We start from the raw sequence: 14,535 nt of genomic DNA, 5'->3' as shown, positions 1-14,535 counted from the left end.
CCTGTTGCAGTGTTCCTTAGACCCTTTTATGAAATGGTGGGCAAAGCACAATTTATACTTGCAATTCAAAGCAAATATTTCCAGGTTTAGGGGTTATTATGCAAGGGAGAAGCCAGAAGAGAGAGGTTGACATGACACATTGCCATGGTTATCATAGAAATAGTGGAAAAGGTTCCTCTCTCCTGCTGAGGAAAGAATAAAGCTGTTGGGATAACTGACTGCAAAATAAAATGAGAAGCTGCTGTTCTGGAAAGGCTCAGTGCCTCTCTAACCAAAGAAAGTTATGAAACCTAGAGAGAATATTATTTGAACAGCTTTGACTGTTTGCCAGACACTGAATTTCTTTGGAGAACAGTTTTCCTAAAGGTATTAAATGAGTTGCTTTAAATTTCATATGTAGCAGTGTTTGGTTAAATTCTGTTTCTACTTCTTAGGCAGAGAGAAGTTCTCCAGCTTTATAAAGAGAAAAAAGCTGTTCCCCTCCTGGACTGGGCCAGGCAAAATAATAGTACAACACAGAACTTGTTAAAAAATGGTAAACTCTTGTTGTGTGGAGTCTGGATTCAGCTTTAAAACATCTTGTTCTGTGCTGCTATCAACAACAGTATAATTTTTCTGGCCTGCAGTAGCTGATTGGCTGGCTCATGATTATTTTCATTAAGTAACCTTCAGTGACAGCCTAAGAACATAAGTCTCTTCAAGCGATTACTGAATTTGCCCTTTAGCCTATTTAAGTTTGTTTTTTATTTGTCATTACTTTTTGCCTTTGGTCTGAAAATTAAAATATATGCACTTCCATTTATTTTTTTTTAATATTTAAATCTCTTTCCCCCATTGCTGCTTGTTGCAGTAAGTCCCTACTGTGAAGAGCTCCTATGGTTTATTTGAGTACGTGCCTCAGGGTGCTCTGCAGAACTGACTTTGATGTTGTTTGGTTCCTTCAAACTGCCTGAAATGGTGCAGTGTAAACAGTGAGATTACAGCAGCTTGTTAGGGAAAAAGAAGATCGTGAAATATTTTTGCTTGGAGTTTTAGGAAGTTTTATGTTTCAGGGAAAGATGGAATTAATCTCATCCTGGATTGATCCATTCCCAAAAGGAAATCAGATCTAGGATTAATGAAGCAAGGTTTCTTGCAAGGTTCTGAAGAATCATATATGATTTAAGCATTACTTTATTCAACTCAAATTTCTTTTCATTAGGGTTTTCAGAGAGTTAATAGAGAAAAAGTTGAAGAGTGTAAGACATCGGCACAGAATAATACATTTTATGAATAAAGATTTACTTAATTTAGAATTGTCAAAAGCTGTACATCTTGCATATACATCATTCTTAGTTGCTTTATGATACTGCTTTTAATAAGTTGTATCAATACATTTGAAAGGTTAACTGAGTGAAGTGCATTTGTAGTTTATTATGTATGAAACACTGATTTTTAGCAAGTAGCTCATTGACCATTGCAGAAATTAATCTTTAGCCATTATGGCAGCCATCCCTGATTTCCATAAGGATTTAAATTATTTTGTTGATTTATCTTTTTAATCTTTTAGACATTACATAATTTCTTGACTCAACAGTATAATACATTAGAAAGTTGCATCATCATTGTGGTCATTGAGTATGGTAAATCATGCTTTTAAAAAAGACACAGTGAATATCCTGGCATCATTAGGGGCTCTGAAAAAAGTTACACATCTCTTCATAATGCTGTTGTTGGGAATTTGGGGATATTTATAAGCTCTTTCCTGGTATTTACCCAGCATGACTTAACTCATGTTTATTGGTAGAACAAGTGGACCCACTGAATACTGGTTCTGAGACTGAAATCACAGGGCTGATGGGAAGTCTTTAGGAATAAATCAACAAAGTTCTATCATATACACAGCTTTCCTTCTCTTAGGTGGGTGTCCCAGTGTGTCCAATGCTTGGGAAACATTTCAACATCCTTAGTGGTTGGGGTTCCCATGTACAGAGTGGTGACATTGCCTGTGTTCCCAGGGCTTGTCTGGAGGCTGAGGATTCCCAATCATAGAGATTCCTAGGGAAGGTGCACACAAAGGTCCTCTGATGTTGAAGAGGATCTTTTAAATTTTATAATCACAAAACATTTTCAGATAAATTACCTGCATGCGCATGTCATTGTATTGCAGTCTGCTGAAGGGGAGTTGGAACAGTTCCACCTCATGTCTCAGAGTCTGGTTTCAATTATGTATGGGGTTCAGACTTGTAAGTTCTGCATAGAGACCTACTGGAATATGGATTGTGAATCATGTTTAAAAATACCCCCCCCACCAACAGTGATAGCTTATATTAACCTTTTCTTTTCTCTTTTCAGATCTTTCTGGATCCCTGTCTAGCTGATCCATGTTTCCAAACCCTCTCTTGTAACATTCTCAAGCAGCCAAGATGAAGTTGAAGCATAACATCAACCCTATTCTTCTACAGTTTATAAACTTCATAGTCCTGGTGTACTCCCTTGTAACTTACATTCCATGGTACATACTTTCAGGATCAAAGCAGGCTATAGCAAAAGCCAAGCAGGTTAAAGCCAGACCTGTGAATAACAAGCCTGGGGGTGCATACAGATCTGTAAACAGCCTGCATTGCTTAGCTTCAGTTTTATATCCTGGGTGTGATACACTCGACAAAGTTTTTAAATATGCTAAAACTAAATATAAGGACAAAAAACTCTTGGGAACACGTGAAATTCTGAAAGAGGAAGATGAAATCCAGCCATCAGGAAAAGTTTTTAAAAAGGTAAGTCTTTTCTGCCTGCAAGATTTTTTTTCCAAAACATGTTTACTTTCTTATGCAGCACTTCTAGTTCAGTAAAGCAAAGCTGGGGAAAAAATAAATTTCTCTGCTTAGATTCAGTAGCTGTGAAAAGGATTAAATTATCTAATTCCCAATCTTTCAATACTTGGTATTTAAACCAAATCTAAACCTTTTTGCACTCTTGAATAGATATCCTATCTATAGTTTCAGTGAAAGAAAAAACACAAGTATGTTTTAGGTATTTCTTTTTAATATGCAGCTGATGAGGTAAGTGGCTTTAAAGGTTTCTTTTTTAAGTGAATTTTAAAAAGTCTCCCTTTGTGTTATTCTGAACTGTAATCAGATAAATATACAACAGTTACTAGATGCCAGAACTCAGATGTGCTTTTCCAGCAGACTCAGTCGTGATTTAAGGATTTGCTGTTCCGTCCTGGGAATTCAGGACTTAAATGAATTTTATGTCTGGAAAAGGATTGCACAGATTTTATTAGAAGAGTCTTTTTTTCTTTGAGTCTCCTTTAAGGTGAACTACTCTACTAATCTGTAATCCTGGCGTGTGTGGGAGATGTGATTTCAGTAACTGACAACAGCTCCGTTGTTTCAAGGGACTGACTTTTTATAGTGTATAATGTTCAAGCCTGTGTTGTCATTTGCACCTTCATATTCGTTCAGACACATTGAAAAATGCACTTCTGTCTGAAGAGGCAAGACAGGTGCTGCAACAGAATATACATATTTGTGCATCTCTGTGTGTTAAAGGCCTGCACTTCTGTGTTAGAAGTTTTTAAGTTCGCAATAAAAGATTAATTTCTGTACAGGTGAAAAAAAATTTCTCTTCGTGCTGCTAATTTTAATTTTGATAGAGGAGTATGTTTAAAATACAATTTGGTTAATATCACAATATATGGCAAAGTTTAGTTCTGTTAAAATCTTTATACAGACTTCATTGTTAGTGAAACTTCCCCTTAGCTATGGAGTTAGTTTTGCAGTATGGAGGAAATGCTGGGAGGAATGGTTACATGCACATTTTGCTGTCTCATTAGCCTATAAAGAAACAGAAAGTTTGTGTTGTACAAAGAACAGCTTCTGAGCACAGATCAGAATTTTGGAATTTTGGCTGCCTGTGACATGTGCCCTGTTTTTTAATCATAATTGTGAATGTAAGACTTAAGAACTTAGGAGTTTTAGCCTTTTCCATTATGCAAGCAAAGCGTTGTGAATATTGGAAAGCTGAAGAATGTTTGTGTTGATCCACTTAAATGACTTGTTTGTGAGTATTTAGACTTAGCAATTACCCAAGTTAGGTAATTTTGTCTAAGCTTGACACAAAGGTTCATTATGGTCGATTGCCATACTTGCCCTTGTGTTACATCGTTCCAAGTTGTGGCATAAGCACACAAATCCACTTCTAATTTTTTGTTTTTGGTTAAAGAATATAGTGTTATTAAGACCTCATAGCATGTGCTAGCAAGTGAGGAAAATCAGAACATTTCACAAGATACCTTGTTGATTGTGAATGTCAGGGTTCTCTTCCTTTGGTTGCTGTCTTTCATTCCAGGCACCTTTTTATTGCCTGGCTCCCATTAGCAAAGCCAGCTTGCTGAGTTTTGGTGCAGTTCTTCAAAAAGGTGCACAGGTTTAATTCTTAGGTATAATGCATGTAATTTCTATACCTTACAGGACCTGCAATACATTTTTATATTTTTTATATATATATAATCTCAAAAAAAAAAAGTAAAATACTCAGCTTTTGATTATTGGGAAAACTAAGTGTCCTTTCACTTGTAGCTAAAATTATTTAGAGCTTTTTAACCTTTTAAAGGTCAGATACTCCATTAATTTGTGAGAACAATGATATCTCAGATAACCTGTAATTTCTTGAATTTCTATGATAGTGTATTGTTGCAAAAATATGTATGTATTTCTATGTAGATTCCAAAGCAGGAGAAATTCATGGCTGTGAATAAAATACAAATATTTGCTTATGCACACGTTGCATTTCATAGTAATTCACATATGGTTAGTTCTATTTCCTTCTATGGTGTACTTCTCCAGTTTCCTTCTCCAATATCATACATACCTAATATTAATTTTTTGAAACATGTATTTAAGTCAGGATAAAATAATGTTAAAAATACCTCTGAGATTAAGATGTAATTAATTGGAAAAGGGACTTAATTTAACTGCAGCTGAAATTTTATGATGCCCAAAAAATGAGCTTCATTTTTTTGTGTGGTCTTAGTTATAGGTTGTCATCAGGTGCTTGCTTTGTTCTCTGTTGGTATGTGGGTTTGGCTTTGTGTGTGTGTTCTTTCATTGGTTTGTTTGTCAAGGGAGATGTCTGTTTGTTTTGGGGGTTGTTTGTTTGTCTTGCTCAGCTTTAAAAAGGGCTGGTAACCAAGAACAGAATTACTGGGAACATAATAAATGAGACATAGTGGGGAGAAGAAAACATGGCTTTGTTGGGGAAGGTGATGCGTCTAAAGCCTGAGAGATTTGGGTGCAACAGCAAACTCATGAGCAAGCACTTGGGAATTCAGAACTTTAGTCATTATTGTTGATACTGAAACTGACCTAAACTTGTGAGGCTCAGGAAGATTCTTGCCATGCCAAGTCACTGAGCAGTGAGAGAGTCACTTATGTTAAAAAACCATAGATTGCTTTGTAAATGGTATTTTAGGGTGGGGGTTTTGAGATACATTCAGCTGCAATCCATGTGTTCATGTGAAAAAGGCCAAAAGTGGCATTTCAGATAACCTCCTTTGTATTATTTTTAATATTTTTTTTACAAGAAAATGTATTTAATTCATGATCACTGGTTTCCAAATCATAGTCAAGATTCTTTAAACCTTATGAGGTACTTTCAGGAAGACCTTAAAGGCAACTGAGATCAGGTAGTTAAATGACTCTACATGAGCCTGCAGCTTTATCAAGAACATTTTATTACGCCTCTGCACTAAAAAACTTAATGTCTCTAAAATCCAGGTGGAAGAAATGTTAGCTGTGTGTTTAGTCTCTGCTTTTCTGGGTTTCCAAATATGAGCAGAGTGTGGATACTTACTAGTATTCTGTGCTGCATGTCAGATAGGACTCAGGCTGCAGTTTGGGGCTGGAGCACGAGAGGGCAGCGTTTTCCTGTGGAATGCTGTGATTCCGGGGAAAACCCCGGATCTGCCATCCCTTCATAGGACTCTTCAATCTCTAACTCACTGCTTGGGCCCTTCTGCCGCCTCTGGGACAGTGACTTTCTTTCCATTAGTTATCAGGCAGAAGTAGCCTCTGAAAGTCAAGTTAACTGTGTGTGAATGTTTAAAGGATTGTGGTACCTAATGCCAGTCTTATCACCTGTTTGCAGCAGAAGCAGAATCACAGAATTGTTAGGGTTGGGAAGGGACCTCTGGAGATCATCCAGTCCTACCTGCTGCCCGGGCAGGGTCACCCAGAGCAGGTGACACAGGTGTCTAAGTGGGTTTGGGATGTCTCCAGAGAGGGAGACTCATCACCTTCCCTGGGCAGCTGTTCCAGCGCTCTCCACCCTCAATGTAAAGAAGTTCTTCCTCTTATGTTTTATTTCATGGCCATTGCTCCTCGTCCCAATATTGGGAACCTTTGAAAAGAGCCTGGCACCATCCTCGTGGAGTCCCTTTGAGATATTTGTATGCATTAATGAGATCTCCTCAGCCTTCTCTTCTCCAGGCTGGACCAGCTCCCACAGTCTCTTCTCATAAGAGGGATGCTCCAGACCCCTCATCATCTTTGTGGCACCCACTGGACTCTCTCCAGCAGCTCCTTGTCTTTCTTGCACTGTGCATTGGAAAATGGTGGCAAAAGCTACTGAGGGCAAGGCCAAGAAGGGAGATGGATTTGGAGACATACTCCAACATAAGCAGTATGAGAGAAACCATAATCTGCTCTGTGTCCTGCAGAGGAAACTGGTAGAGAAATGCAGGAGAAAGGGACTGAGAGGCAGTTTAGTAATACATATATGTGAATGTCTGTTATTTACTAATGTGTATGTAATATAAATGTCATAGGGATGGAATAGAGAAGAAGTGCTGGGCATGGACAAGGAACATTGGAATTTAAGTATATGGAAGACAGTTGGAAAGTAAAACTCAAAATTATTTAATTGAAAAAGATCTTACTTGTTCTTACCTGATCTCACCTGTTCTTCAGAAATGTATTTGTATTTAAATAGCTACAGTCAACAGTGCTATACATCCTTAAAAAGGATTTTTTCTTTTTAAGAGAACAAAGCACCAATTAGGTGGTCTTACCCTACATATTAAACTTCCTTAAGCAATGAGGATGAATCACGAGTATTATTTGGAGAGAATAATTTTTGGCCATTTAATGATTTATTTTCCCCAGTTCAGTGAGTTACAGAGTGGTGGAAATTACTAGAACCTGTTATTCATTGGCAGGGTTACCAGAAACAGTAACAAGAATCTGCTTGTATTTCTTGGCCTCATTATTTGTGAGCAGTTTTCCTGAGGCTGTGCTGTAGGCAGAGTATAATGGGGGAAAGGGTGTTGCCCAAGTCACTGCTATAAATTGTTTTCAACTGATGAGCTTGTCAAGAGCTTCCCCATCTGCCAAAAATACTGCCTTTGGGGAAAAAAATATCCCAAATTGGATTTTAAATTCCAAATTACCGAAATTTGGATGGACAGGAAGAGGTGCAATATTTTTTTTGGAAGCAGTGGGAGTTTTCCACACCAGAAATATCTTGGTGTGTTGAAAGAAAAAGGGACTCCCAGGTCCCCCCTCTTCCTCAGGGGGCTGTGGCAGTGAGCACCAGCCAGGGGTGAGCCCCTGCCCCACATGCTGCCATTTCAGCCTGACCTTTCTGCTCCAGAAAGGTTTTGGGGTTTGAAACAGCCTGTTTGCCATGAAACAGAGCTTCTGGAAATAAACCAGGAAAACCTGAGCAGATATTTGTTTGAGAAATCTGTGGTTTTTGGTGGAATTGCTGTATATTGCTGTTGTTGATAAGTGTCGTTTTTTGGGCTTGTTAAATGATATTTTCCCATAAAGACATTTGTGAAGTTTCCAAGCAGCTGCACATGTACCTGTTTGTCCTGGTAAACAAGTAGGTTAATGAGCAATATGCAGTGAATCCGTAGTAGGAACAACTCATTGTTACAACTAATTGTAACTTGAGCAGTTTGAAAGAGTGTCTTGACAAAGGGCATCTACTAGATTTTTTTTTTCTATTAGAGTTTAAGAGAGATTTTTAAATACGTTTTATTAAAGAAGTGGATGTGAAAATATAGACTCATTAGAAATGTAGTTACATGTCAAAAAATTGTTAGATTTGACAGCATAAAGTTTGAAATTTAGTTCATGTTGATGAATGAAATATGGAAAAAAATGAAGGAGCTTTTCTAGGTTTTTTTTTAGTGTTTGCTTACGTTTATTACTAATGTTTTATGAAAAACATATCTGAAATACTTGATTAAAAATTATTTTGCAAAATTGTCAGTGTGCTTATATAAATAGATGGGTAGGATATAATAACTTAAGAGTATAGATTTTCAGTATAAAACATCTTCATACTTACCTACATATGGAAATTTCTAGGCTGGTCTCAAAGAAATATCCTGTCACTCAGTAAGGAAGTAGTTCTGCATGATGCAAGTGCACACAGAAATCTGGGTGGTGACCTGTAAATTCAAATCCACTTTTACTGTGCACCAGCTTTCCCATATGGAAAAGTGAGATTGCATAATATATTCTACATGACTTCTCAGAACTGAGGTTTGCCAGTAATTTCCTATCCTGTTTTCTGTCCCACTTTTGTTTAACAGTAAAAGAAGGGCAAAATTATTACTACTCATCCCCTTGACATTTGTTCCAGAACAAAGGGAAAGGGATTTCACAATTTCTGACTGAGGGCCCAGGAATATACTGCTTTCTGGATTCTGCTTTCCCTTTTTTAATTTTTTTTTAAATGAACATCTGAGTGTCATATTTGTGTAGAATTGTAGCCCAAATATCCAAGAAAGCAAGTATAGAGAATGTACTGTGCTATCTAGTGCTTTTCATCCTTTTCATAAACCAAACTGTTTTAAAAGGTAGAGGTATGTGGGCCAGATAACCAAACACGGTCTGTCAGAGGGCATCTGAAGCTACAAAAGATGGTGGGAATCATGTGCTTTCCCTTCTGTGGAAATAGAAACTGAGGTGGTAACATGCATGGAGATACTGCATTGTGACATGGTATTTGTGTTGGAACTTCCACGGGCCCTGTAGCTTTTGGCAAGAAAAAGTGTCATCTTTATCTTGAGTAAACTGCTGTTACAATTCGAGCACATGTTACTCAAACATCTGTGGATTCTCCACATGGGTGAAGATGTAGTAGGACATGTGTTAAGGATTTTCATTTTCTAAATTGATTTTATTGTTCTCATTAGGTCATCCTTGGCAAGTACACCTGGCTTTCTTATGAAGATGTGTACATTAAAGCTGTTAATTTTGGAAATGGCTTAGCAGTCTTGGGTCAGCAGCCAAAGACTAACATTGCAATCTTCTGTGAGACCAGAGCTGAGTGGATGATTGCAGCCCAGGCCTGCTTTATGTGCAACTACCAGCGTGAGTACCTGTCTTCCCTGAAGTTTTTACGGCTTTTGATCTCACAATCTGAAAACAAAACTCTTTCTTGTGTCACTTTATGTACTAAGAAAACTTTATCTAGATTTTATTTAGAGCATTAAAGTTTTCAAATTAAAAAAATACTGCATAAGGTGGAAACCGTGCACATTGTAGCCTTTTGCTTTAGTGAATGGAGAAACCTGTATCTGTTGGCAGATGGGGAAAATGGTTTTGGTAAGTATAGTTTGCTCAATGAATTTGTGAGAGGTTTATTTTCTTTTCATCTCGAATCAGTACAGATTCCCAGGTTTCTGAAAACAAACAAGAATCACACATGAATTCATTGACTCAGATTCGGGAGTTGACGTCAAACCTTCATCTGTGCCTGCAAATTTTGTTTTATCTGGATATTTTGTCAGTTCTTCAAGTTTGATTTTGGTTAGGCCTATTTTTCTTGCTCAGGAATGTACTGAGTGCTAGTCTCAGTGTGCTATAGTTGTTTAAATGTCTGTTTCATCGTTACTCCTTAATATATCCTTCACCTAACCAAGCCCAGCCTGGCTGGATTCTGTGATGCTCTCAGGGGGACACATCTTGTTCCTCAGGGCATGCCAGAAACTGCTGTTCCTCACAGGCTTGGGCCTTTTCCCTCCTGTGCCACATTTACCCTCCTGCAGTAAGAGGTGGGCTGTAAAAGCCAGGTGTGCAGAAATTCCTGATTTCCTACCTAGATGCACTAAAGGTGTCTATCAATGATATTTTCTTCAGATTTTGGAAACAAGTCTAGGAAGGTTTATATTTAAATGGTACCTCTTTTATCTCTGAGCATGAGTCTGTTTCAGTTTGAGAAGCAATATGTTGATGAGTGTGTAGCAGTTCTCATTTACTTAAGTTTTTTACTCCTGTCTTTGGTTATTTTGCATGTACCTTTTGCTCTATTGATCCCTCAGTATTAAGGATGGAGTTGGTGACAAGGTGCCCTTGATGTTTCAAAGTCAGCCTGCTTGCCCTGTGTGACAGCTGGCTCTGTGGGCAAGGAGGGAGTGGATGTTGTGCACTGGGACTGTAGCAATGCCTTTGGCATGGCCTGCGATAGTACCTGTACAGCCAAACTGTTCAGACAAAGATGGGTAAGATGGACCACTGGATGCAAGGATTGTAAGCCATAGAACAGAGCTATTACATGCCAGCCTTCAGTGCTTGACAGTGACTCCAATACTGCTTAATTTCTTTATTGAAGGCCTGGATGATGGGACAGAGTGCAAACACAGGAGATTCCAGCTGATGGTATGTTGGGGGCAGCAGCCAGTACACTCGAGGGTGGGGCTGTTGTGCAGAGGAGCCTGTCAGCTGGAAAAGTGGCTTATCTGGGACCCTCATGGACTTCAGTAAAGGCACTTAAAGTTTCCTCTGTGCATGTTGGAATGCACCTTGTGCACCAGTATAGGCTGGGGCAGAGCTGGAGAGAGCAGCTTTGCAGGGAAGGACCTGAGGGTTCTGGTGGGCCATGAGTCACCCAGGATTTTGCAGCACTTTTGTGCAGTGGAGGGCAGCAGCATCCTGGATGGTGGTAGCATCAGTGTGTGGGTAGGTCCAGGGAAATCATCCCTCTCCTCACTTTGGACACTTCTAGAACGACATCTGGACTACTGTGTCTGCACTGGGCCTTCCTGTTAGGAAAAAAGATGCTGACATCCTGGAGCAAGTCCAGTGGAGGGCTGCCAAGGTGCTGGAGGGGTTGGAGAATGTGACATCTGAGGGGAGGCTGACAGAGAGGGGTCTGTTCAGCGTTAAGATGAGTGAGTTCAGCTCTTGCTGCTGTCTGGCACTACCTGGTGGGAGCATGCAGAGGAGAAGGAGCTAGGCTCTGCTCACAAAGGTGTGTTTTGACAGCACTGCAGACCACAGTAACAAGCTCAATGGCAGGAAAGTCTGATTAAATATTAGGGCAAAGGTCTTCATTGTGAGGGTGGTTCCATATCAGAACAGGAACAAAGAACAGTTGTGAAATCTTCGTCCTTAGAGATCCATGAAACCCAGAGTGGCCATGGCTCTGAGCACTCTGCTGCAGTGGATGGTGTGTGCAGGAGATCTTTCCAGGTGCCTTCCTGACTAAATTTGTGATGGTTTAGGTTGGTTCTTCAGTGCGTAAATGCTGCTGGCCTGCCTGGCTACCAGAGCAAAGAACTGCACAGACTATTCTCAGATAAGATGGCCTGTGCTGCTTTTAAACTACATGTCTCTGTGCCAGTTCCCTTTTATCACTTTTGGGATCTGTTAGATTCCTAGTGACTATCTTGGGAATAAAATGCAAAAGCTTGTATCAATTCTTTTCCTTTGGAACTAAAGCACATTCACAAATCCAAGGGAGATTTGTAATTTGAGGAGGGGGGGAAACCTGAGCTGGGGCTGGATGTTGTGAGCAGAATGGTATGTGTGTTTTGGGTTTGTTGGATTAGTGCTTTAAATCCCCTTTCTGCGACGTGCCTCGGCACACACTCTGACGTGGTGTTCAGCATCTAAGCTGTGTCATCTTCTGTGAACTTGGCTGACTTGTGCTGGCAGATGAAGAGACAGCCAAGCAGTGTTTACAGGCAGTTTGTAGGACAAGTTGGAAGATTCACATGATGTTGAAGCAGTAGTAGTGGCAAGACATTACTAAATGGCTTATGTTAGCATTTTTCAGTGTGCAGGTTTGATACCAGCTAACTGCTGTGGGGGTGTTGGGACATCCTTCCCAAATGTGAAATGTGTTCAGTCTGCTGGAGTGGGCCCAGAACTGATGTCAGCAGAGCAGGTTCATCTGCTTCATACGTAGTGTTGAAGAGAACGTCTCTTGCACTACAGAATTAAAATGAGGAAAGTGATGTTTGTTATAGGTTACTTGCACAAACAAGGGGATTTTATGGTTTGAAATACTGGCTTGATTTTGAATATGACTTTTTCTGAAGTTCTCTAGGTCTTGTATTTGCAGGAGGTAGAGTGGGATTGGTTTTCAGAAACAGAAGTAGTAGTACTAACATGAAAACAGATGTTCTTCCTAAGAACCTCCTCATGTGTGTGAACAGCTCTTCACCAGAGTAGGCAGATAAAACACAAGAGTGCATAGCCAAATGGTGGAGTAGGAGAGGCTGGGTTTCATTTTTCAATCATGCTTGAGCAGAAGTGGTTTTGTCAGAATTAAATTTGGCTGAAGCCTTTAAAGGTGCATTTTACTTTTTATTCTTGATGTACTGTGGATGCTGAAATACTCAGTTTAACATTCCAGTTACCTTGAAATAAATTGGAAAAGTTCTATTTGTTTCTTTAGATCAAGGTTTTGTCTTTTTATACAAGCTGGGAAGTTTAGTGGTGTTGGGGGTTTTCTTTTTGTCAAGCCTTTGGTCAGATAACAAAAAGTCTATTAAACTATTGCATGTATGAAGGTGAATACAAAATAATTGCTTCTCGGTATGTTTTCAAGAGAATGAGGAGAGAAAAAATTATCAAAACTTTCAGATTTGCCTGGAAAAGTTTTAGGTGCCAGTGTGGAGAAGGGAGAATTTCAGAGACAAGAGTCGTTGCTCAGTTTTGCTCTCTCCATGACATCAGTGCACCATCATACAAATGATCTCTGCTTCTCTTTGGCTCTGTCACACAGCTCTGAGTGTCTTAATGTCGTTATTTGCAGATGAGTAATTAAGTATCTTCGTGGTTATTCCCGAGATGATGCTCTGCCTTCTGGGCGGTGTTGTGGGCTGGGTTCTACTTGTTGGCTCGGGGCAGCTGAATTTCTGCTACATGTTTATGTAACAGGGGTCACTGCAGTAAGGAGAGAGAGCTCGTGGGAACGAGGAGAGGCACTCTTCTGGACTTTGCTCCCACCAAATTAAAGAAAACACAGTGCATGTGCATTTGCCCTGCAACAGTTCTGAACTATGATGGGCTGTTTTAACAAGAAAAAAATAAGTAGAGGTCAACTATTTACTTTTCTGTGTAAGAAGACGGCTTTTGAATTGTTGTGGGTTAACTCCTTGGATTTAAAATATTAAAATAAAAATCTTAGAATACAACAGAACTTTATTTAGTTTTAATTTTTGTTTGCTGCAGTGATTACAGTCCGAATGTACAATGGTCCTATTTACATAATTACGTTCTTTAAATATTCAGCTATATACAGACTAAAAAGCAGAAGATATTCAGATATTTCATGATACCTAACTCCCAGCAAGGATGTTGTAATTATTGATTGTGTTGATTAATCTCAGAGCTTTTTTGAGGTGTCCCTGTTCCCTGTTTAGCGTTCTACTTGAAAAACAGATGTTCATTTTTTTTTTTTTTTTTTTTTTTTGGAGACCAATACTCTTCAATTTTTAGCTGCACTTCTCTTCCCTAGTCTTTTCTGATCTCTTCTCATTCAGTTCTGTTGAAAATGGCAGGAAATTAAGTATTATTTTAAAGGCGTTAATACGAAATATGAAATCATTGTTCACTAACAAGCTGATCTTACAAACAGGAAACAATTTTTCATATAGTCAATTTTCTAAATATTTTCTTTCTTGCTATTCTGTATGATTCTCATGATGTCAGTTCAGGTCTAATAACTGTGATGATTAAACCTTTATTATTTTCAATAGACGTCAGAACAGTATAGCCACAGATTTTTTTCCTGAGTGTGGGAATTCTCTGCTGGTGACACATATTGCCATGCTGTAATAATTTGTTATTATCAGGCAATGGTAAAAGGTTAGTAACAGAGTATGTGACATCTGGAAAGAGAACTTACATGAATGAAAGCTCTTTGGTTCCTGTGTGCAAGAAGAATGTTACACAGTGATTAAACTGAGAAGGTTTGCCTACTTTTCAGGTGGTAAAAGCCATGAAAGTATGAGAGTAGATCCGGGAGAATTGCATAAGGTGATGTGGTTTTGGGACCTCTAATTAGACTTTGGAAAAGAGTAAACTGTCACATAGAGAATGGTGGTTCTTTATTCCTTCTGGGAGTAACTGAAAATCACACTCTATTTAAATTCTGATGTTAAGAGGCTTTTTAAATACAAAACTGTCCCATCTTTGAGTTGACAAATATTTTTACTGTGTTGCCTAAGCTGGCAGAGATTAATTTCAGTTCTTGTTTTGTAAACTCTACTTGAAGATGTAACCCAGAGACTGACCGTTTCCCCTGTTT

The 14,535-nt window shown here is 38.9% G+C and overlaps 1 protein-coding gene across 2 annotated transcripts in view; it reads left to right on the top strand.

Annotated features, from left to right (window-relative positions):
- ACSL3 (acyl-CoA synthetase long chain family member 3) overlaps positions 1 to 14,535 on the top strand; it is a 51,923-nt gene that overhangs the window by 17,836 nt on the left and 19,552 nt on the right. For both annotated transcript variants that reach the window (XM_083868322.1, XM_083868321.1), the window contains exons 3-4: positions 2,335 to 2,756; positions 9,191 to 9,368. In XM_083868322.1, the coding sequence (XP_083724448.1) occupies positions 2,406 to 2,756; positions 9,191 to 9,368 (529 nt within the window). In that variant the 5' untranslated portion in view covers positions 2,335 to 2,405. The remainder of the gene's footprint in view (positions 1 to 2,334; positions 2,757 to 9,190; positions 9,369 to 14,535) is intronic.

This window comes from Zosterops lateralis (assembly GCF_965231275.1).
Source record: "Zosterops lateralis genome assembly, chromosome: 10".
NCBI lineage: Eukaryota > Metazoa > Chordata > Aves > Passeriformes > Zosteropidae > Zosterops > Zosterops lateralis.
Note: the sequence above shows the minus strand (reverse complement) of the source record. Positions and strands in the feature narration are given on the sequence as shown.